We start from the raw sequence: 22,960 nt of genomic DNA on the forward strand, positions 1-22,960 counted from the left end.
AATGATTTATTCACATTGAGATGTTAAAATATTACTGGAAAAGATTCGTTGATGTGGTTCTAAACTTCCTAAGTGGCTACTGATATAAAGCAGCTGTAGAAAGTCAGATTTCCCAGTTTCCCAATTTCATAATTTCCCAAGTTTCCTAATTCCCAGCCCAACCCAGAACTGTCAAGACCTGCTCACATCACTTTGTACCCCATCTACACCCATTTCTTTATTGTGTAAAAACTCACAGAAATACTCAAAAGCCCTTACTACCTTGGGTAGAAAAGATACTTCTTCACCAAAGACGCATGTTCTATCATGAAATCAGACTCAATATTTTGACAACTTTAAACCTTTGGGCCTTGAAAGTATGGTTCCCATAGAAGACAAATGAGTGATTCTGAAGAGAGCACATGGTTTCAGAGTTATTCTATCACCTAAAAAGCATGCTGACCTTCACTCTGACATCAGCAAAACCTCTTGAGTGGATTAAGTCTCACATCCACTCCAGGCCCATTACCAGATTTCCTTTCTGTTTTTTCCTCTCTCAGTGCTGAATTATAGAGAGAGATGCGCATCCAAGGATGGTGCAGAGGCTCATCAAGCAGAGAAGTGTGGAACCAGGGGAGAACTTGCTCAGTGTGGTTTCTGGAAAGTGCAGAATCACGCTTACCAGTTTTAACTGAAGGTGGCAATGTTCTACAGCGCTGATCTGTCAAGGGCAGGAAACACCAAGATACTGCTCCTTGCTAAGGGAACAAGAGGCAGATGGGGGAGGTTTGAAAAATCCCTATCCTCTACCCTCTACTAGCCAGCTCCAACAGATGGCTCCCAGAATGCCGTCAATAAAATGTTTCTTTTCCTCCTCGATGTGAAGTCAGGTATCCACATTAGGAATACAACTTTAGACACAAGAAGAGTAAAGGGGGTATATATCTTTAGGGTGCATGAGTGTTTTGTTTTTTTTTTACGAAACATTAAATGAATTCTATTTTCCAGAAACAAAGTGGTAAGTGTATGAAACCTAGTCCCACTTTGAGAGGGACGCGCCTCAAGGTCTGGAGGGGAGGAGAAATGGGAGGAAGAACTAGCCCAGCCTGCAGCCTCCTCTTCCTCTGGGCAGCCCCGTGGGGTCCACCCAAGCAAGCTGGTGGCCAGGTGGAGTTCTCCGTTACAGGCTGCAGAGAGGACAGGGCAGGTGCAGGGACACAGCAAAGTGCAGATAGAGGCCCCTGCAGGACAGAGCCTGGCAGAGCCGCGCTGCCTCCTTTCCTACTGCTGTTCGGTACACGCTTCTCAGGCACTGTTACAAACAATGAAAAAAACCAAAACACTTATGTGTGTTTTAAAAGTTCCTCCAAATGCTATTTATTAATTAGAATTTTCCTAAAATGTCCTCCATCATTAAAATTATGAATACAATATATTTGCATAAAACTTTCTATGTTTCTGACCACAAGTCAAGTGTATGATGTCACTAGACGTTTTTACAACAACTCCGGAGGATGGATGAGCAGTGCTTCCGTATTCTCACTTGAAAATAAATGCGAACTGAGGGAGTTTCAAGTGTTATGTGGAAAATTACATACTATGCTGACTGCTCAACCAGGACTGAGGTTCCCTGACTCCAACTTTCTCTCCATAACACCACAGAACTGCCTTATCAAAATTAAAATTATTCCCTAAACATGCAATTCACATTTTCTCTATTTGGGTCACATGTAGGCAATGGAATTCCAGAAACCAGTAGTAAAACCTGGTTGTACTCATTTCAGATTCATTTTAAGCTAAATCCCAAACTGTACTCTCTGCCGAGATTTTGGTAACCACTGACTATGAAGTAACATTAGGAAAATGGTTTTTAATAACAACTTTTCTTAGAAACAGTTGAGTGGAAGAATTTCCCTACTTTGTTTATCTTTAGCGGCATCAGCCTAAATTTAGAGTCATCTTATCACAGAAAATTTGTTCTGATTTCAGGTGCCAATTCTTTCAACTGGTTAAAGGTGGCAATTCCTTTCCAATATAAGCAAGACATATAGGAATACAACAGAGCTTGTTCAGAAGTGCTAAAGTAATTGGCAGAATGCTAAAAGACTCTTACAGGGTCCACTCATTCCACAAACATCTGCTGAATGTTCTCTGTGCACATGGCTGTAGGGGTACAGAGGGGAATGAAATAGACATAATCACCATCCTTATGGGGCAAGCAGATAGTCAAGCAAGTATACAGATGAATGAGAAATTATAAAATGCAGAGTGCTTTGATGGAAACAAGTAGGGTCCTGGAATAGAGAACAGCTGAGAAGCCTTACCATGGAGATGACATGTAAGCCAAGACCTGAGAATGAGAAGAAGACAGTTATGAGGATCCGGGGGAAAATACAAGAGAAAAGACGATTCTGTGAGGATATGGGTAGAAGGAAGCCCATTCTCAAATGCCTAACGCAGGAGAGAATCTGGCAGGTTCCACAGTTCTTCTATCTAGAGCAGAGTGATCTAGGGTGAGGGAGATCAAAGATGAAGTTGGGGGAGGCTGTCAGGGGCCAACTCACTTGAGGGTTTTATGGACCACAGAAAGGAGTTTGGGTTATATTTTAAGTGAAATGGGGTATTCTTAGGGGGGCTTCACAGAGAATGAAATGCTCTGCTTTACATTTAAAAATATATCCTTGTGCCTCCTCTGGGGGAAATACGGGGTGGCAAGGATTGATGGTGAAGAAAGAAGTCAAAGTATTAGTTCATGGTTGTTAACCCAATGAAACATAAAGGTGGCCCGACCTGGCTGGGGGCTGTTGAGATGGAGATAAGTGGACAGATGGGGATAGGCTTTGAGCACAGACGACTCAGGACCTGCTGATAGATGGAGGTGGAAATGAGGGAGAGGCAGAATCCTGGCTTCGGCCACAGAGTGGATGTTTCAGTAAACTGAGTGCTGATAGCTGAGGGGGGTCTGAGGAGGAACAGGTTGGGGATGGGGATTCAAGAATTCCTCTTCATAATTCCACAAGGCATCCAATGGAGATATCGAGTGGGTCATTAATTAGGAGGCTAGAGTGATGAGGTGAGTAGCAGCAGCAAGTAGGGGGCATCTGAAGCCGTGAGAACGAATGAGCTATCAACCCAGAGAGACTTAGAGATTGAGAGGAGAAAGGATCCTACTGAATACTTCCATACCACTTGGATACGTAAAGGTCAAGTAGAGAAAGGAGAGGAGTTGCAAAAGAGACTAAGGAGATGTCAGAGTGTTAGAAGAAAAACAAGGAGTGAGGTGGTATCACAAAGCCATGGGAGGAGAACGTTTCCAGAAAGGCACGGCCCATAGCCTCAAATAACACAGCAATGCCAAGCAAGATGAGAACATCAGTGTCAACGGATTTGACCAACTGGAAGTTCTGACCTTCCCAAAAGAGGTGGAAGCCACACTGGAGATATTTAAGGTGAACAGGGGGTGGAGGACTACAGATCGAGGTTCCGTTAACTCTCTAAAGCATGTTGGCTATAAGTGGGGCCTGGGGTGGGAAGAAAAAGGAGCAGAGAATTAGGGTGGAGCCACCAGAGCAGTATTGTTTGCTCGTTTTTTAAGACAGGAAATAATTAGAGAGTGTTTGTATGGTGCAGATAAAAGAGGAATCAAATATCCAGAGAATATCAAAGTGTCAAACCAAATGAAGAGAAGCAAAGCAGCTGTCCCAAAGCTCAATTATGATACAAAACCCAAAGAAGTCGGCTTCCTTTTCACCTCTTTACACACTCAATCATCCATCCTACCTCAGATGTGTATGTAGCACCAGCAGTAGGCACTGGAGATACCATAATGAACCAAATTACCCAAAAGAGATTTTATTTAGTCTACTAGAGAAAACTGATATTAAACTACATTACCAATAATTTTTAAAACACAGATATTTAAAGAGGTGGAAAAGTACAGGGAGCTGGGAGATAATACAGTAAGTTGGGAGAGGGGTTCTAATATAATCTAGGCTTGCACTGTCCAAATAGGAACCACTAGACACCTGTGGCTATTAGGCACTTAAAATGTGGCTGGTGGTACATATCAAAGTGCAAATAGTTTTGATTTATTGGGATAAATATAAGGTATTATTAAATTAATCTCATCTACTTATATTTTTTCATATGACTACTAGAAGAAGTTTAAATTACGGAAACGGCCTACACTACATTTCTACTGAACAGCGGGAGTAGGGTGAAGGGCTGTGAGGAGATGACCTTGGAGGCAAAAGGAGAGAAGGACGTGTCACGTGAGAGAACACGGCACATCTGAGGAACCTAAGGAGGTCCCTTGATGAGACTGGCAGGCAGAAAGCAGGAGGAGAGCGACATGCGAGGAAGCTGGCTGACCCAGGAGAAGAGTGCTTGAAGACCACGTAAGAGTTTCCCACTAAGAGAGTTTCCCACTGTGTATCTTGAGAACCATCTCGGGGAACTATTGGTTGATTCTGAGCACAGAGTGACATGATACCTCATCAGGGACGACGGATTAGCACCAAAGGTGGCCTAAGTCAGCACTTCTCAAACTCGAATATACACAAATGAGTCACCTGGAGAGCTTGTCAAGATACAGATTCTGATTCTGGAGTCTGGAGTAAGGCCTCAGGGTCTGCATTTCTAACAGGCTTCCCAGTGATGCTGGTGGTGCTGGTAGCGGTCTCGGAGTGCACTGTGAAATGCAAGGGCCTGAGCAATCGATGCCACAGAAGGGTCTGGACTTTTGGAGATGATTCTTTACTCTCTCCGAGGATCCTTCAACTATGAGATTCTAGGATTCTGTTTCTATTACTTGAGTTTTTTAGTGATTTTTTTTTTTAGGGGAAGAGTCAGGGCAAAGAAGGTATGTGGACAAAGTGTGCTCATTTTAAATGGGAAGAAACTGCCCACTGGGAGACAAAAGAAAAAGGATACATTTTCAGCAGGAAGTGGGGTGCTCTCAGAGACTCTATGAAGATCCAAAACCAGTAACAACCCTCCCTCTCTCCAATCCTACTGTTGCCTTGATTGGGAACATGGGGCAGGGAAAACCGCTTCTCCCTAATGACAGGATTGACTTCTGAGAAGGAAGTCACTGCGGGGCCGCACAAGGTGAAAGGCACTTTGCTTCCGTACCGGTTTTTCCTTGTCCCTGTGTTTCATTTCTTCCCCTTCCTGCCTCCATAATGTTTTTCTCTCTACTTCTGAGTTCTCATCCTTCCTTACTGCCGATTGCCTTGAACTCATTTCTACCAAGAGATTTCCCCACCAGTTTTGAGGGGGGAGGTATGTTTCTTAGAGTCCAATAAAACCAAAACATGGGAAAGGAGACTGGGTCTCTTCCCCAGAGTTTTCTCTCCCTCTAGTACTGCCTCATTCCTGACTTTGTTAACTCTACAACCTTCCAGAAAGTCAGGGAGCTAGGGGACTTAGATCAGCTCAGTGCTTTGTGACCACCCAGAGGGGTGGGATAAGGGAGGGTAGGAGGGAGGGAGATGCAAGAGGGAAGAGATATGGGGACATGTGTATATTTATAACTGATTCACTTTGTTATAAAGCAGAAACTAACACACCATTGTAAAGCAATTATACTCCAATAAAGATGTTAAAAAAAGAAAAGAAGAAATGTTCAAGGAGAGAAGAGGGGACAAAGATGCACTGTATTTAAGCTCTGCCACTGCCAGCCCTTTACATTATTTTTGACACTACTAGAGTTTTATTTTTAATTTTTCTATCACCCCCTGCTCCTATCTTTCCCCGCATTGACTTCATATCCTTTCTTTCAGAGACATAAGCAAAATGTTAATGGATTAAAAGCAGACAGAGGGGGCAGATCCGCTTTCCTAAGTTCTGTGGTTCATTCAAAGCGTTGGCCATACACATTCTGCAACGGCAGAAAAAAGCAGTGGATAAAACTGCCCTTATGAAAACGAAAAATAGAACTACCCTATGACCCTGCAATCCCACTACTGGGCATACACCCTGAGAAAACCATAATTCAAAAAGAGTCATGTACCACAATGTTCATTGCAGCTCTATTTACAATAGCCAGGACACGGAAGCAACCTAAGTGTCCATCGACAGATGAATGGATAAAGAAGATGTGGCACATATATACAATGGAATATTACTCAGCCATAAGAAGAAACGAAATTGAGTTATTTGTAGTGAGGCGGCTGGACCTAGAGTCTGTCATACAGAGTGAAGTAAGTCAGAAAGAGAAAAACAAATACCGTATGCTAACACATGTATATGGAATCTAAGAAGAAGAAAAAAAAAGTGGTTATGAAGAACCTAGGGGCAGGATAGGAATAAAGATGCAGATATAGAGAATGGACTTGAGGACATGGGGAGGGGGAAGGGTAAGCAGACGAAGTGAGAGAGTGGCATGGACATATATACACTACCAAATGTAAAATAGCTAGCTAGTGGGAAGCAACCGCATAGCACAGGGAGATCAGCTCTGTGCTTTGTGACCACCTAGGTGGGACAGGGAGGGTGAGAGGGAGACGCAAGAGGGAGGAGATACGGGGATATATGTATATGTATAGCTGATTCACTTTGTTATAAAGAAGAAACTAACACACCATTGTAAAACCATTATACTCCAATAAAGATGTTTAAAAAAAAAATTTGCCCTAAGACAGGAATAAAGACACAGACCTACTGGAGAACGGACTTGAGGATATGGGGAGGGGGAAGGGTGAGCTGTGACAAAGCGAGAGAGAGGCATGGACATATATACACTACCAAACGTAAGGTAGATAGCTAGTGGGAAGCAGCCGCATAGCACAGGGATATCAGCCCAGTGCTTTGTGACCACCTGGAGGGATGGGATAGGGAAGTGGGAGAGAGGGAGATGCAAGAGGGAAGAGATATGGGAACATATGTATATGTATAACTGATTCACTTTGTTACAAAGCAGAAACTAACACACCATTGTAAAGCAATTATACCCCAATAAAGATGTTAAAAAATAAATTAAAAAAAATTTGCCCTTAGGTTATGATGACAACCTTACAAAAAATATGCCTCATGAAAAAAACACTAGAAAGAAATACAGCAATTTTGTTTTGGTAGCGTGGTTAATTGTAGTTTTTACTATTTGAAAAAAATGAATTATGTCACCTTTATAATTTTTAAAGAAAAAGAAAAAATACTTATTTGACTAACATTCTCATCTACATGCTTTACTGTATGTAAATTTTTACTTCAGTTAAGTAGATTTTTGTCATAAATGTTAGATTCTTTGCTGCATCAGGGTGAAGTGTTCATTTTCTTGATTGAGATCTTAGCAAATGTGCTTCCTGAATCTTTGAGTCCATCTTATATTAGATCATGTGAAATGGATTAATCAGCAGGCTTTTCAATTTAAACTGCTATACCAGCTTCTATGCTTTTAGCATGAAACCTTAATAAAATTGGAAACAGGAGGTTTGTATATTTAGCATCATCAGCTATGTCACAGCAGCGTCAATAGGATAAATTTCATGTCAATGTATTATTTTCGGTGTTGGCCAAAATCCTTGAAAATCTTAGAAAACCATACATTTTCAGAGTTTATCACAAAATTTGCAGGCACAGGGCTAAAAGTATAGCAAATCTGCAATGTTTCTAAATATACATCCAAAACAGCTTTTACCAGATACTGAGTTTAAAAAGTATGATTTTCAGAAAAAAAAGTATGATTTTCCTTTACTCACTGTCAGACAAGTGATCTTCTCTACTATTTAGGTACTGAAAACCCTTCAGGATCTCTTCTCAAACACACTCCAGGGCCATTTATAACTGTTACATAACCGAGTTTCCCAACCTCAACACATCTAAGTTCTTAGATGCAAAGCTGCATTAATATTTATATGCTTTCTTTCATAAGAAAATTATACAATGAGCTGAGCAGATACATATTCTGAAAGAATGAAGACATTTAAAGCACCATGAATTGAAACAAATGTGTATCTGAATGTCCAATTAATTAAAAGAAGCTCGAAGTCAATGAAATTGAATATGTTTGATTTGAATACCATATGTCGATTTAGTATTAGTCCTCATACGTATTTAGTCCTCATACGGAGAAAATATAGAGCAGAGTTAACACGCCCTGCCTCATGCTGTCCTCCTTTCCTACATGAGGAGCACGGATTAAGCAGAGAAAACATGCCAACATTTCATAAATAACACCCTTTTAGAGGTGCAAATTTTTCACCTGTAACTTCCCTAATGCTAATCCTTGCCCCACTCCACTAGCCATGCGTGGTTCCTCGGACTACAACTGCACTTCAGTTGCTCAACTTCATAGGGACTCTGTGGTCAGCAGAACTGGTTTCAAATGCAGAACTCTGGACAAATTATTTGCCTTCTGTGGGCCTCAGTTTCCTCATCCATAAAATGGGTATAATAATGGTCCTCCCTCAGAGAATTATTTTGAGGACAAATAAGCTGTGCACAGAAGACCTGGCCTAATGCCTGGTATGCTGAGCACGTAAGAAGTAACTGGGAGATCTCAGTAGCACCTGTGCAGCTCTAAGCACCAGCAAAGTTTGTTCTCAAGCTTCTAATTCCTAGTTCTTCCCCTCTCTCCTGCCTTCCTATGGTATCTGCAAGTCCTTCACACTTGTTTTCAAAACTTTTTCTCACAAAAATTTAGTTTAGGCATAGTGTAGTGTAATTGATGGCAAAGAGTTTAAAATATTATCCTTGTCAGGGGAAATACAGCTTTTTAATAGGAATCCGTGCTTTTGGCTAAAGGAAGGGCACTCCCAGGGCAGACTCGTGGGCGTCAGTGAGAGAGTGGAAGGTGCAGGAATGCTGCCACAGGCCTCTGACAAAACACCCTGCTGTCATCTGCCTTTCTCAGAGCCCACTGTGGAGCTGACCCAGGGCCCAGGGATGAAGTGGGTGAGCCCTAGGCTCTACGTCTCATAGAGAGGCTCCCAAGGGCCAACAACTGGGCTCATTTGCACTCCTGTTCCTCTCAGAACACTTTAAAAATAACAGGCAGGAAGGGGAGGCACCAGTCTTGTCTTTGTAGCCCAAGAGCGAAGGCAGGAAAGGTGTGTGTGCTAAGTCCTGAGGTGGATCTGTGTGGTTGACAGGTTCTGATCAGACCCTACGGGGAGCAACCTCGGGTGGAGTTCTGGGTGCGCCACTTTTAAGAGGGATGCTGGTAAATGTGACAGCCGCAAGAAAGCAAGAAGCATGAGCCGGATACACTCAAAACTGTGGAGGGAAATTTTAGTTTGGAGAAGACAAAACCAAGGGTGACTGCCACCTCCAAACACTCAGTGGCACCCTCGCCCAGGAGGAACTGTCCTTCTCTAAGGTTCCCTAGGAAAAAGCCAGGTGTAAGGGATGGACATTTGAGGGACGCTGATTTTGGCTGAACAAAAATGAACCTTTATGAATACGCAGCTTTGTGAGACTGTGAGCTCCCTGTCACTCACGTGACAAAGTACAGGCTGATGACCCCATCAGGATAATAAGAGTCACTCCAAGATCTGATGGACTTTGGACTACATTATTATTATTATTGGCCTTTAAAAATTCACTTATAATTAAAACATTTTCATTTAAATGTATAGAATAGTTGAAAGAATGAAAACAGTACAAAGAACACCTGTATACCCTTTACCCACATTCATCCCCTGTCAACACCGTACCCTTCTGCTTTTACTATTTGCACTTTCTCACCTTCTCTCCCTCTTAAACTAGATGATTTTTAGGGTCCCTTCTTCTACTGAGAGTTATGATTTTCGGCTTCTTTCCAGGTAATGGGATTTTAGAAAAATTGGGATCCTGCCGTCAGCGCTCTTCACAGAACTTAGAGTAAGATCTGAACTCTGCGTACCATGACCCTCAGGGCCCTGTAGAGTCTGACCCTGACCGGCCCCCTGGCCTCATCCTCATTTTGATTGTCCCATGCAGCCACATTGGTCTTCCTTTTCTTCCTCATCCATGCTAAGCTCATTTCTGACTCAGGGGCGCTGCGCTTGCCTTCACTGTTCCTCACTGGCTTTCCCATGGCTGGGCCCTAAGAATGCTCCCTGATCCCCCAAAGCCCCCTCCCTCCCCATCCGCTGTAAGTTACTCTATCACATGCCTCATGTCACCTCTTATCACTACCTGGAAAATCCTGGTTTGCATCTTCATTTGCCTGCCTTTTGTCTGTCACCCCGCAGAATGTAAGTGCTGTTGAGAACAGGGCCTTGTCTACACCTTGCTTGTTACCCTGTCTTCAGTGCGTGCATAGGACAGAAAACACAAAAGTTATTTGAGGAATGAATAAATAAAAGAACAACTGGGTCCAAGAACATCTATCTAGTCAAAGACATGTTAGTACAGGATGGGTGTTAACATCTGACAACCTACACAAGACAGAAAGTGCCTAACAAACTTTAGAAAGGTCAAGAGACACATCTTTACCCGGTGGAGTATGTTCTAAGTCACAGGAGGTTTAGGGAAAAGTTCCCCCAGAGGGTGCCCCATCCAGAAGAAGATGTGGACCCTTCTCAGAAGCCAATGTGTCTTGTGCCACCACCTGTTCGAAAAGACTACCATAAAGATGGAAACTGTGCAAGTGATCCTGGAGCAAACTCCTCCTAGGTTGTTGAAACAGGAAAGACTAAGGGGATGCGGTGGGGGTGGAGGGTTATTTCCACATCTGCATGCCCATGAAACTAACTGAGATTGCCTCAATTCTTTCAGAAATGGAGGGTGAAAACTTTACTATGTTGAGATTTCTTTCAAAGCGGCTCACAGATAGTTCTACAGCGGTGCTTTGGAGAGATTGATTTTTCATGTGTTCCTTTTTCTAGGATCCCTCTTGCTCTATTAGAAAGTGGTTTACCAACCTCCAAATGGTCCATCAAATTGGAGGTGTACATGTGATTCCATTAAAGAGGCCTGAGTCTTTCCCTCATATATCCATTTCCTGTCAGGTCTAATTATTGGTGATTACCTTGAGCACTGGATATTTGCTCTGGGTGAGTTTAAAGGCTTCTGAACTTGAAATTGGCCTCCTTCTCAACCACAGAAGAAATGTCTAACATCACCTACTGTGGAATTGACTACAAGTCACAAGACCTGGAGAAAATGGAATAAACCAGCCCCAGGAAAATTCTTTTTAAAAGCTTCGGTTAATTCACTTAACTTGGTAAGCAAGAGAAGCTATTTAACAGAGAAAAGAAATGTTCCACTTCATCGGTGAGGGAAAATGCTAGCTTTTAAAGTTTTAAAAGGAAAATATCTTAAAATTAAATTACTATCCCTAAGCCTAGCTATATGACAGTATATGTAATGGATAAGACAACAGACTCTAGAGGCAAACTTCCTGGGGTTTGGATCCCAGCTCTGTAATGTAACTGCTGTGTGACACTGGGCAAGATAATTTACCTCTCTGCTCTGTGCCTCAGTTTGCCCATTTATATAATATAAACATCTTAAGAGTACAATACTTAGCTCACAAGGATTTTAGGATTAGTTGAGTTAATACGAGTAAAGGGCTTACAGCAATACCTAGCACGTTAAGCACTACTGAAGTGTTTGCTATTATGCCTTCTCTCTTGCCCCATCTCCAATTAAAAAAAAAAAAAAGAAGAAGAAAGAAAATCTTGTATCTACAAAGTACCTTCGGATACATCACCTAATTTTGATCCTAACAGTAGCCTGGCAACATTGGCAGAACAAGTTTCTTTTTTATTTTATAGATAATGAGTCACAGGCTCAGGGTCGTATAACCGATAGATGTCTGAATGCTGACTCAGACGGAGGTCTTCCGACTCTGAGGCCGGGGGCCCGTCCACTGCGTCTGCTGCCCTTGTCACTGATCACAGAGGTTTAACTTTGAACCTGGTGATGCCTTTTAAAGAGGCACATCCTGATAAGCCTTATGGCCAAAGCCTCTGTTAACCCCATAGCTACTTGAGTGCATTTGAAATAAGAAAAATTCTGTTTAAATGGAGGTAAATGAAAACTTTTATTTGAACTTCAAACTATCTTCTGTGATGTTTCTGACCCAAACATTGAAGCATTACTTTCACTCATACAAAAAAAAAAAAAACCAAAAAAACAGAGATAAACAAACCTAGATAGACTAATTATTTTCCCCATCTCATCTAAACAAAATGTTGAAAGAAAACAAACGTCCCAAGAGAAAAGTAAATTAGCTTTGCACAGTCCTTGCAGTTCGAAAGGCCTAGAGTTCTAGCAGCTGCATAGGTAAGGACGATCCATTTATTTTCAAACACAATACACACAATTCTAGGGTTATCTGAAGTCTTCCATCATCCGTGGTTCTCAGGATTCTAGTTACTATCAGAGGTCCAGCTTTGGCAAGGTTAATGGTGATGCCTTAGAGTAATTACTTGGAAAAATAATAAACATCATTTCACAGTTTAATGCTATGGTATCATTCCCATCAATATCCCTTTTTATTTTCATTTTTGCCCATCACAGAGAGAAAAGCAGAGAGGCTTGATTTGATTTACAGAGGGAAAAACAACCCTGAATGTACTTTTTTTGTCAAGGGTCGGGGGTGTGCAGGGAGAAAAGGTCAGCCAGCTGGTTTTCATCTATACGCCATAATTCTCTGTTTAGTTTACACTATTAAACTCCAAAGCTTTGCTTTAATCTTAACTGTTACAGTATGCCTTACTGCAGATTCTATCATGTCGCATCCCTGATAGGGTTTCAGACTTTGGCAAAGCACCATCCCCCAAGCTGGTCCTTGCCATATGGGTAGTAAATGCATCCAACATTTTTTCATTGGCGCCTGCATCATTATGTTTTGTCACCAATGGTTTCTCGGGTTTGCAGTAAATTGCTGCGTATACTGTGGTTTGGAGCTGCCGCGATGATCGCCTACATTTATTTGTAAACAGCTGAGTCCTCATTAGGGCCTCCCTGTCCGGTTAGTCCTTGGAGGATGACCTAACATCTGTTTGTTGAGGGTCGGGGGTAAGTGGAGAAGCCATAAAAGAAAAAGAAAACAGAAAGCAGGAGCAACCAATGTGAGAGGGAAGGGATGCCAGGAGGAGTCCCCCCCCACACTCTAAAAGGCAGGAGAAGGAGAAGAGGCGGGGAGCAAAACTTACCTGATCTGTCTTCGTTTTGCGAATCACATCTTCGGCACAGTTCCGGGATGGTCTTGAGTGACGTGACTGAATACTGAATGGGAAGCCAGAGGAGGAAAAAGTGTAAAGTAGCAATTCAAAATAAGAGCATTACATTCACTCAATTGGCCAGAAAATCAAAACACAAGAAGGGATACTTGAGTACAACACATCTCTCTAGAAAGTCTATCTAATTTTACCCTAAATGGGCTGCTTGGTGATCTGGCAGCATCCCAGACTCTACCTATAAGCATGTAAGGAGATGCAGATTAAAAAGAGGGCTGGACAGTCCTTTAACAAATAAGGTGGGGTGTATCCAGCAGACATTCTATCTCTTCTGCTACTTGTACAAGATGGAAGGATTTTCTGTCCTTGACATTTTCCAGAAGATGGCCACAATATTTGCATTCTGAATCCTAAGAGTGAATCTATGTGTGGAAAAAAAAAAAAAAAAAAAAGCCAAGAGGAGGAGCCCCCAGCTTCCTGCAGCATCCAGGGCAGCCAGGAGCTGTATCTCCTGGACTACAGAAATGTCCCTAATGTTGCTACTTGCCACAAATTTTACTGTAATGTCCATGGGAAATACCAGGATAATGCTATGAAAAGTGAGAAGAGCATGGTTCTGTGTTTGAAAGCTCATCTGTTTCATGGATAGATTAGTCTGAATTGAAAGAAACCACCTTGCAGGCTCAGTCCCAGCACCAACTCAGGGGCCGGCTATCAGGATAACAAATTATGACATAAAGGGGCATAAAATCAGCAGAGCAACAACAAATTTAAAATCAATAACTATGATGTATGGGGACGAAGTTTGATCCCAATCAAGCTTTCTTTGGAGAAGCGTGTTTTAAAACAAAATAAATAGGATGAACTCTGTCTTTAATCAAAGGCCAAGTCAGGTCCTGTCTTCGATCATACTTTAATTCATAAAATACAGCTTTCTAAAAATAGTTTGCTCCGTACCTTTATGAAACAATGCTCTTATGTAAGTGAGCATGGATTCCGAATGACTTCACTGTTAACAAAAGTGGAAAGGGGATTGAGAAAAAACATTTAATCTAAAAGAAAAATGATCATGGGAAACTCATTAGGATTATTCTAGCATTACAAGTGAGGAATGTGTAATTAGGACACATTTGTCAATACGAAGGTGCTTTAGTTAGCTTGATGTTGACAGATGAAGCGAAGTGTCTACATTGAGACCATCCCACATGCCCCACCCCCGTGCTTTCCACCCAGCATCAGGACAGCAAGACAGAGAGAGGCGCAGTTGGACCTACTGTCAGTTCACCAATGGCACATCACAAACAAATTAAATTTCCAGTACTTCCAAGTGAAAAATGAAATCTCAGATGACTAATTAGAGAAATTACTCTTACCTGTCTGATGCAATAACATCCTGTTTATGTCAGCCATTCCTCAGAGACTACAGGTGCTTTAGCAAAACGCATTCACATACTCGAGGGCGGGAGAACTGCCTCTTAAGCCAAAAAGGAACTCCAAGGATTTTATTCCCCTTTTATATTATGCTCTTTGGGAGTGGGGGGCGGGTAACATAGGTATAGAAGGCATTTTTCTTGTTCCTAATAAGTTACCTTATGTTTCTGGCCAAGTACAAACTCTCTAAGGAAATCTGGTAGCTTCTTGAGACCAGCTGGTACAGGTTAAATAATTACACAGTTTGTAATTCAATTAAAATTGGGCCTTTTGTTTTGGTTGCCATGTGCCCCATGAAAGCACCCTTTGGCAAAGTCTTACCCTCGTTCCTTTTTTTTTTTTTTTCCTTTTCTTCCAAGGCAAAATTTTAGAAAGAGGAAATTTCAGATTGATTGTGCTTAAATATAGTTAATGATAAGTTCAATAAGTTGCTCAGTGGGCTTAATGATATGTATTTGACTAAACCGGGTATGCTGCTATCTGCATTTCCAGCCACATGCATCCTGTCACCTCCCACCCCAAAGTCAGACATGTCACAATCTACAATTTATTAGCTTCACCTTCAGCTCCTCCAATGTGACCTCAAAGGTCCACAGTATGCAATCACTTTTAATTTGATGAGGTTTAAATTTGAACAACCCAGGCTGCCTGGTTGGTGTAGGGACTGAGCTCCAGGCAGAGACTAGCCTGGCTGAGCCCCATCCGCTGCCTCAACCTGCATCACACCTGGCAGCTCTGCCTCTTGATCCATGGTCACACAGGAAGCCACTTTTGTGCGGGCATTCATGTTAGTAATTTGGGAATAATGCCATTGAAGAAAAAGTCAGGTGCTGCTCCTGGTCAGGGAAATAAAAAGTATAATAATCTAAGAAAAAGATGATGTGTAGGCCAGAAAATCAGTTTTGGATAACTGTAAGGGTATATGGAATGTCAAATTCCACAATGACTCCAGTCTACACTGTGAACAAATCTACCATTCCTTACAAGGACACACAAGAAAAAAAATCAATTTGTAGATTTCTTTCAGCAAGTACACTGCTCTTTGCATAGAAGATAAAGCTTAAGAGAGTGCTGTATAGATGGTTAAGTTGTGATATGAAGCGATACAGTGGAAACACACAATTCACAAAACAAACACGCAACAAGTTTTCATATTAAGCAAATGACCCAGGAAGTCTCTTTCACAAGCGCATTGTGATACCATCTGGGAGCTGAAAGGGAAGACTTCCCAGGCCTTCATTCCAGTTCACAGGACAGATGGCCTTTTATAAGGAGCTGTTAGGTCGCCAGTCCACTGCATTCTCAGGACAATGGCCAGCTCCCAGGGTAGGAACTACTGTTATTTTACCCTTAACAGAACCAAAGACCCATGTACCTTCCCTGTCTCTTGATCCCAACCCAAGCCTTTATATTCTGTTCCCTTGATTCCTGTTATCCTTGGGTGAAAAGAGAGGAGAGGGGCTTGCAGATGGCTGAGAAGTATTATATTTCCTACCTCTGTTGCTCTCTAATTTATTCTTTTTCTAAACATCTTTCAGTGGAAACACCCTTTTTGATCCAAACTTCTTTTCCACTCCTCCATCATGCCTCAAGAAAAGCCCCTGCCAAAGGTTGAACAGTTGTCTCTGCTTCTTCAATGTCCCTGTGCATTCAAAGTTCAGTTCCCCTTCAGTTCCTTTACTCCCGGGGCCTCCTTGCCTGCAATGCCTTCCTCCGGCCAGGCAAATGCCACTGCTCTGCAAGGCCAGCTTGAGTTCTGCATTTTCTGTGAAACCCTGGCTGATTGCTTCAGCCCTTACGGACCTTTTTCTTTAATTAATTAATTAAATTTTTAATTGAAGTACAGTTGATTTACAATGTTGTGTTAATTACTGCTTACAGCAAAGTGACTCAGTTATACACACACACACACACACACACACACACACATTCTTTTTCATATTCCTTTTTTTTTTTAAGAGAAAAGAAATTTATTCCCTCACAATTCTGGAGGCTAGAACGCCAAAGTCAAAGTGTCTATAGGGCCATTCTCCCTCTGAGGGCACTAGGGAAGAAGGTTTCCTTGCCTCTTCTAGCTTTGGATGGTTGTCAGCAATCCTTGGTTTTCCTTGACTTGTAGACACACCAGTCCAATCTCTGCCTCTATCATCACATGGCATTCTCCCTGGGTATCTGTGTCTAAATTTTCCTCTTTTTTTTTTTTTTAATTGGAGTATAGTTGCTTACAATGTTGTGTTAGTTTTTGCTGTGCAGCAAAGTGAATCGCCATACACATACATATATCCCCTCTTCCTCGGATTTCCTTCCCATTTAGGTCACCACAGAGCATTGAGAAGAGTTCCCTGTGCTATCATATTCTTTTCCATGATGGTTTATCACAGGATATTAAATACAGTTCCCTGTGCTGTACAGTAGGACCTTGCTGTTTATCCATTCTCTATATACCAGTTTGCATCTGCTCACCCCAAACTCCCACTCCTCCCTCTCCCACCCCCTATACCCTTGGCAACCACCAGTCTGTTCCCTAGGTCCATGATTCTGTTTCTGTTTCATAGATAGGTTCATTTGTGGCACATTTTAGGTGGATGCAACTAGAGATTATCATGCTAAGTGAAGTAAGTCAGAAAGAGAAAGACTCTTTTCTGCCCTTGATAAAAAAGCACCTTGCCTTGTGAAAGACAAGGCAAGGTATTGTTCCCTTGGGCTGGGCTGTTGTTCCCTTGGGCTGTGCTGGCTCCCACAAGTGCCTAACGGAAAGGATGATCTCCTTGACTTGTACATATGCATGGCACACAATGACTTATTAACTATTTGCCTGAAACACTAAGCTGTACATACATTTGATTAATCCCTGGGCATAATATTATAGACGGTCAAAGGAGTTCTTTCATATTTAGGTCGTAAGTGGCAATTTCTTCCATGCTTCCATACTTGCTCTAAAATTAATTAGCTTTCTAAAATGCAAATTTGACTAGGGGGCTTCTCTATTTCAGATCTTTCAGTGGCTCTGCACTGCCTGTAGGAGAAAGGCCATATGCCTTAGCATGGCACGTGCAGCCCTCCATGAGCTCAGACATCTCTCCCCACGGTTTTCTTCTTCTTTTTTTTGAATCTGCTGTTCTTCATCTATTTAAAAACCTTTATCCAAGTATAATTGATAAACTTTAAAGAAACTTCACATATTTAAAGTGTACAGTTTAATGTGTCAGCATATGTATACACCTATAAAATTATCACAATCAATATAATGAACCTATCTATCAATTCCAACAATTTCCTGTGCTTCCTTGTAATTCCTCTTCTCTACTTCTCCATGACATTTTTCCATCCTCAGGGTACTTTAGTAACAGTAAATTTCTTGTGGCTCCCCCACTATATCTTCTCTGAGCCTCCCAGATGGAACTTATCTCAGCTTCCAAAGTGTGGTGTCCAGACCAGTGGCATTAACACCATCTAAGAACTTTGTTAGGAATTCACATTCGTGGGCCTCATCCCAGAAACTTTAAGGGCAGGGCCCAGGAATCTGTGTTTTCACAAACCGTTCAGGTGATTCTGATGCATAGCTAAGTTCAAGAACCACTGCTCTTTATTTCCTTATCTTGGGCATATGTCCATTAAAGAATCCATCATGTGACATTTCATCTATATGTTTACATAATTTCTTTCTCTGCTTCCTGAGGGTGTGGACAATATTTTATTTACCAAAGAAACTAGGTACTTGTTGAACTGAATGAATTCTCCTATGTAGCCCATAATTTGGGTGGCAATAATAATACTAATAATGGTAGTACTTAATATTTATAAAGCACTAATCTTAGAAAATTCCATAACTACCAGTCTAGCAATGTAATCATGCTATATTTAAAAGAATAAACACTTCTCATATATTAACAGCATGAATGCTGGCTGATGCCTTAGCTTTGTGTATAAAGACAATGGATTTGGAGCCAGAAGCTGTGGATTCGAGTCCTACTTCTGACATTTATTAACTCTGTAGTTCTGGACACATAAATCATTTCCTATCTTTGGGGCTCAGTTTCTTTATCTAGAAAACACAGATAATCATAAGAGATAATGTAAGTGAAGTCTATTTGCAAGCTGTAAAACGATGTTAAATGTTCTGGTCTCTTCTCTCAACTCATTTTTCATGTGTGTTCCTCATCTTCGTGCCTCTCATGATTTGCAGCTCAGTATATCAAGATGTGAGAACTGATGAGGCAGGAAGAGGTGAGCCAGGTTCGGACTGGAAAGGAAGAAAGGAAGGACAGCCAGCCTGTCTCAGCACCTTATTTGGCTTCTTTGGTCTTTCCTCATCCAAGAGAACCCACGGCCAAGAGCAGACCTTGAAACTTAGCTTCACAAACTACACAGAGCTGCTATGACGTAAGACAGTCCGACACGTCCCAGCTTACATCAATGTTGTCACTCTGCCATGCAAAACAGTTTGAACACGCGTGGGATTCACAATAACCGACTGTGATTTCTACATTGGGCTTTGGGGATCTCTGACCACCCTACATACTATTCAGGACTGAAAAGCTTTGGCCCTTGCTCCTGAGAAGTGCAGCCAGTCGGGTGAACAAGCAGGCATTACTCAAATGGTCATGAGCCCCAGAAAATGAAAGAACTAGAATCCCAACACCTTTTCAAGCTAGAGACTTTGAAACAACTTAGGTCCCATTAAGTTTCCAAAAGAAACAATTAGGCCAGTCATCCGAACAACTATACTAAAATTCATTGTTTCTCACGTAGCTTTCCAAAATTCAAGCAGGCCTCTCCACAGTCACACAATAAAATGACAGAAATGTGTCCACGCAAAGCTGGTAGTGAAAGCAAAGACACGCAGCTCAAGTGAGTTTTTCAGAAGCACAATACTTTCCTAAAATTGTGACCTCCTCTCCAATGGCCTGACCTCCCAATTCAGGAAAGGGGGGTCCTGACTTCATGCCCTCCCTAACAGATCAGGCTCTGTTTTCCCTTCTCTGAGGATGTGGTTACTCACAGGGCACGCCTTCATCACGCTAGCTCGCAGCTTGTGCTCAGATCCCCTCCTCTCCCATCTCAGACTCAGGCTCTGCCCTTTTCTTCTCTTCAGCTACTCTCTCAACTTCAGCTCTCTCCTCTGATCCCATAAAATTAGAGAAGCACCCCTGCCACCTCAAGACATGCTGCCTCCTCAGTTGGCCGTGGGTGGAGTTTCCTGCTCCTGGGTTCACAGCCATCTGTTTTGAAAGAACTGCCTTGGTTCTTTTTTTTTTTTTTTTTTTTTGTGGGACGCGGGCCTCTCACTGCTGTGGCCTCTCCCGTTGTGGAGCACAGGCTCCGGACGCGCAGGCTCAGCCGCATGTGGGATCTTCCCGGACCGGGGCATGAACCCGCGTCCCCTGCATCGGCAGGTGGACTGTCAACCACTGCACCACCAGGGAAGCCCCTGCCTTGGTTCTTGTCTCCACTTCCTCACCTCTGCATTCACTCCTCCAGCCACGACGACCCGCCATCTGTGCTATCACCCACAGGCAGTGCTCTTCTTATGGCCACCAAAGAGTTTTAACTGGAAAATCCAGTGGCACTTTTCAAACCCTTCTCTTTCTAATGACCTATCTCCTACTCTGGACCACTTCCTTTTTTAAATTCTTTAAATCATCCCTCCCCCTCTTTTTAATCTCCCTTAGTTTTCTTCCTGTATCTTTGAAAACTCCTTTCCAGTCTCTTGTAGAAGCCTCTTTTTCCTCTCATCTCATAGGACGTACATCTGCACAGTTCCTTCCTTGGAACATTCTTCCCTTTCCACATTCCATGTTTCACAGGTGACCTTACAGACTCCCACAGTTTCAACTGCCACCTCTACATAGTACAGATACTGGTGATCTACATGTTCATATAAGTATCCCAGTCTGATTTAAATATATTTCTTTCCACCATTCAGGCTCCATTAAAGAAAATTATTGTGAATAATCCTCTTTTCAAATGCATTTGATTTTTGCTCTTGTTCCTTGTTTTTATCCTATGTTCCAAGAGGTACTTAAAAAATTAATAATCATCAAATTCTTTTATGCTAAAACATTGCTTGTGGTTGGTATTTGGGAAAATGCAGTAATTTGTTCTGACCATATTAAGAGTATGCCAGGAATGACTCTACTGTAATGCTACACATATTGTAATATGTGTAGTCAGCCAAAAGATTAAGATCCACATTGGTGAAGGTGATGAGAGCATAGTACTGAATGATCCTCACCTGCTGTGAGAAGTGGTCATGGATGGGAAAAGACGGGGGTGAATGAGGGCGGCCACAGGTGACCAAGGGACTGGGCAGAAGTCATTTTCAACACCGTGGTTACATACATGGATTCCAGAGCTAGACTGCACGTTATAACCTGGCTTCACCATTTTCTAGCTAATTAAACTTAGTTACTCCATCTCTGTCTATCATCAGTTTCTTCATCTGTAAACAGGTACTCATGGTATCTACATCAGAATGTGGCTGTGAAGATTTTTCAGCTAATAATGTAAAACGTCAGGAATAGTGTCTGATGCATAGTATGTGTTCAATAAATGTTAGTTACTATTATCATTTAATTAAAAAGTATCAAAAATGAGCATTTAGAAATGAAGCCAAAATAATGGTAACTATTGAGGCAAAAATTACAAAAGACTTAGAAAAGAAAGTTATCTCACAGTAAGGCAGATAGATGGCTGGCTTTACATCTTGTTTGACCTCAATGATTGCCTGGTTTTAAATGTGAGCCAATAATTAATCACTACCAAAATATAAAGACTGACTGTCAAGAATGGAGTTTGATATTGTGATTAAATGTAACCTACTATTAAGTTAATCTGGCATTTCATAATATGCTCAATTGTTATCATAGGCTATTGTAAACTCTGTGAGAGCACAGAACAAGTCTGTGTCATTCACGCCAAGCCTAGAACCATGCCTGGTGCACTGTAAATGTTGAATACATGCCTGTTGAGTAGACTGACATAAAATCTAGTTGCTCATAAATGGTAAATAGTTTGTATAAATAACCTGCATAGTCAATCTAATAAATGCCATGACTATTGGGCAAGATGAGAATGTTCAGGGCTATCTGCAAAGTGAGAGAAGAGCAAATTAAAAAATCTGGCAGCTGCTCATTCTTCTTGGAAATCACTCTATCCATAAGGTTGCTCTCTACCACCTCAGGTAGAGATATCAGTCAGGTCCAAGATTCGGAGTCTGAGGACCTGGGTTCTAGACCTGGACTCTAAGAGTAGTTATGGGACATGAATTTCCAATTCATTTTGCCTGGATTAGATTACTCCTAATTCCTTTCCTGGCAGCTATTAAGAAAATGGTAACACATATATAATATTAGAACAAGTGTGAGGTTTTGGATAGTGGGGAGGCTGGAGAGGGGACCAATGAGAGGTAACTGAGACTTGAATACAAGATATTGCAAAAAGAATACTGAAAAATGTTGGGTCATTTTGAAAAGCTGATGAAACCAGATCCTACTGAGAAGCACTAAGAAAAGTTTAAATATAAGTAAGTTTAAAATAAGCGCGGTGATGGCTTGGAAGGCAGGGCTGATTGACGGGGACGAAGCGAAGAAGGGATGGAGGCAGTCAGAGGCCACCTAAACGTCTTGGTCACATTCTAGGAAGCAAAAAGGAAAGGATAATAGGATCTTATACCGATCCCTTGCTAGAGAGGAGGGGCAAGCCAGGTTCTCTGCACCTTGAATATCCTTCTAGTCTTTTTCACACCTAAGACTGGAACAAAAGCTGTATTCTTTACCCTCCCTAACTCAGCATCTAAGTCCACTGTGATAAGCCCTACACACCCTTTCTCAAGGTCTCCCACTGCTGTGAAGCAGCTCTCGATCAGAATGTAATGAAATCTGGGAAGTGTTAGTGGAATGACTTGAGCAAAAGGTAGTGCACACAAAACAGAGGGGGTCAGGTATTTTAGTGCAAGAGATGCCCCGTCTGTGGGATGGGAAAATGTAACTCACTGAGAGTGAGATTTATTTGCTGTAAGAAGTTATTTTTCTACCGGTGATTTAAGCACCTTAGGAAAATGAATCCACATAAGTCTGTGCTATTACTCTGGGTTGCAAGGGCTTGGGTCAAAGGGGATAATAAAGTGGAAGGACACTTATTTATCTTGATCTCATTTGATTTGCACAAAACATAGGCTATGCAATTTCCAAAAATGTCAACTTTCACCAAAGCCGCAGTCATGGTGACACAGAAAGGCAACAAAATTTCCTGTGCTGAGGAATACAGCATTGCACTTAATTCTATTTGTGTGTGTGTGCACATACGTGTGTGTGTCTATTTACCTGTACATGTTTATATGTACATGTAGGTATTTGTATACAGATGCGCATATACATGTATTTGTGTCTGTATATAAATATGGCTGTGTGTGTTTACATATGTACATATATATAAAT

At 41.8% G+C, this 22,960-nt stretch overlaps 1 protein-coding gene across 1 annotated transcript in view; it reads right to left on the bottom strand.

The window, feature by feature from the left end:
- Positions 1-22,960, bottom strand: part of SNCAIP (synuclein alpha interacting protein) — a 149,339-nt gene that overhangs the window by 46,797 nt on the left and 79,582 nt on the right. The window contains exon 3 of the mRNA XM_060006967.1: positions 13,068-13,140. Coding sequence (XP_059862950.1) covers positions 13,068-13,140 — 73 coding nt within the window. The remainder of the gene's footprint in view (positions 1-13,067; positions 13,141-22,960) is intronic.

This window comes from Delphinus delphis, chromosome 3, assembly GCF_949987515.2.
Source record: "Delphinus delphis chromosome 3, mDelDel1.2, whole genome shotgun sequence".
Classification (NCBI taxonomy): Eukaryota; Metazoa; Chordata; class Mammalia; order Artiodactyla; family Delphinidae; genus Delphinus; species Delphinus delphis.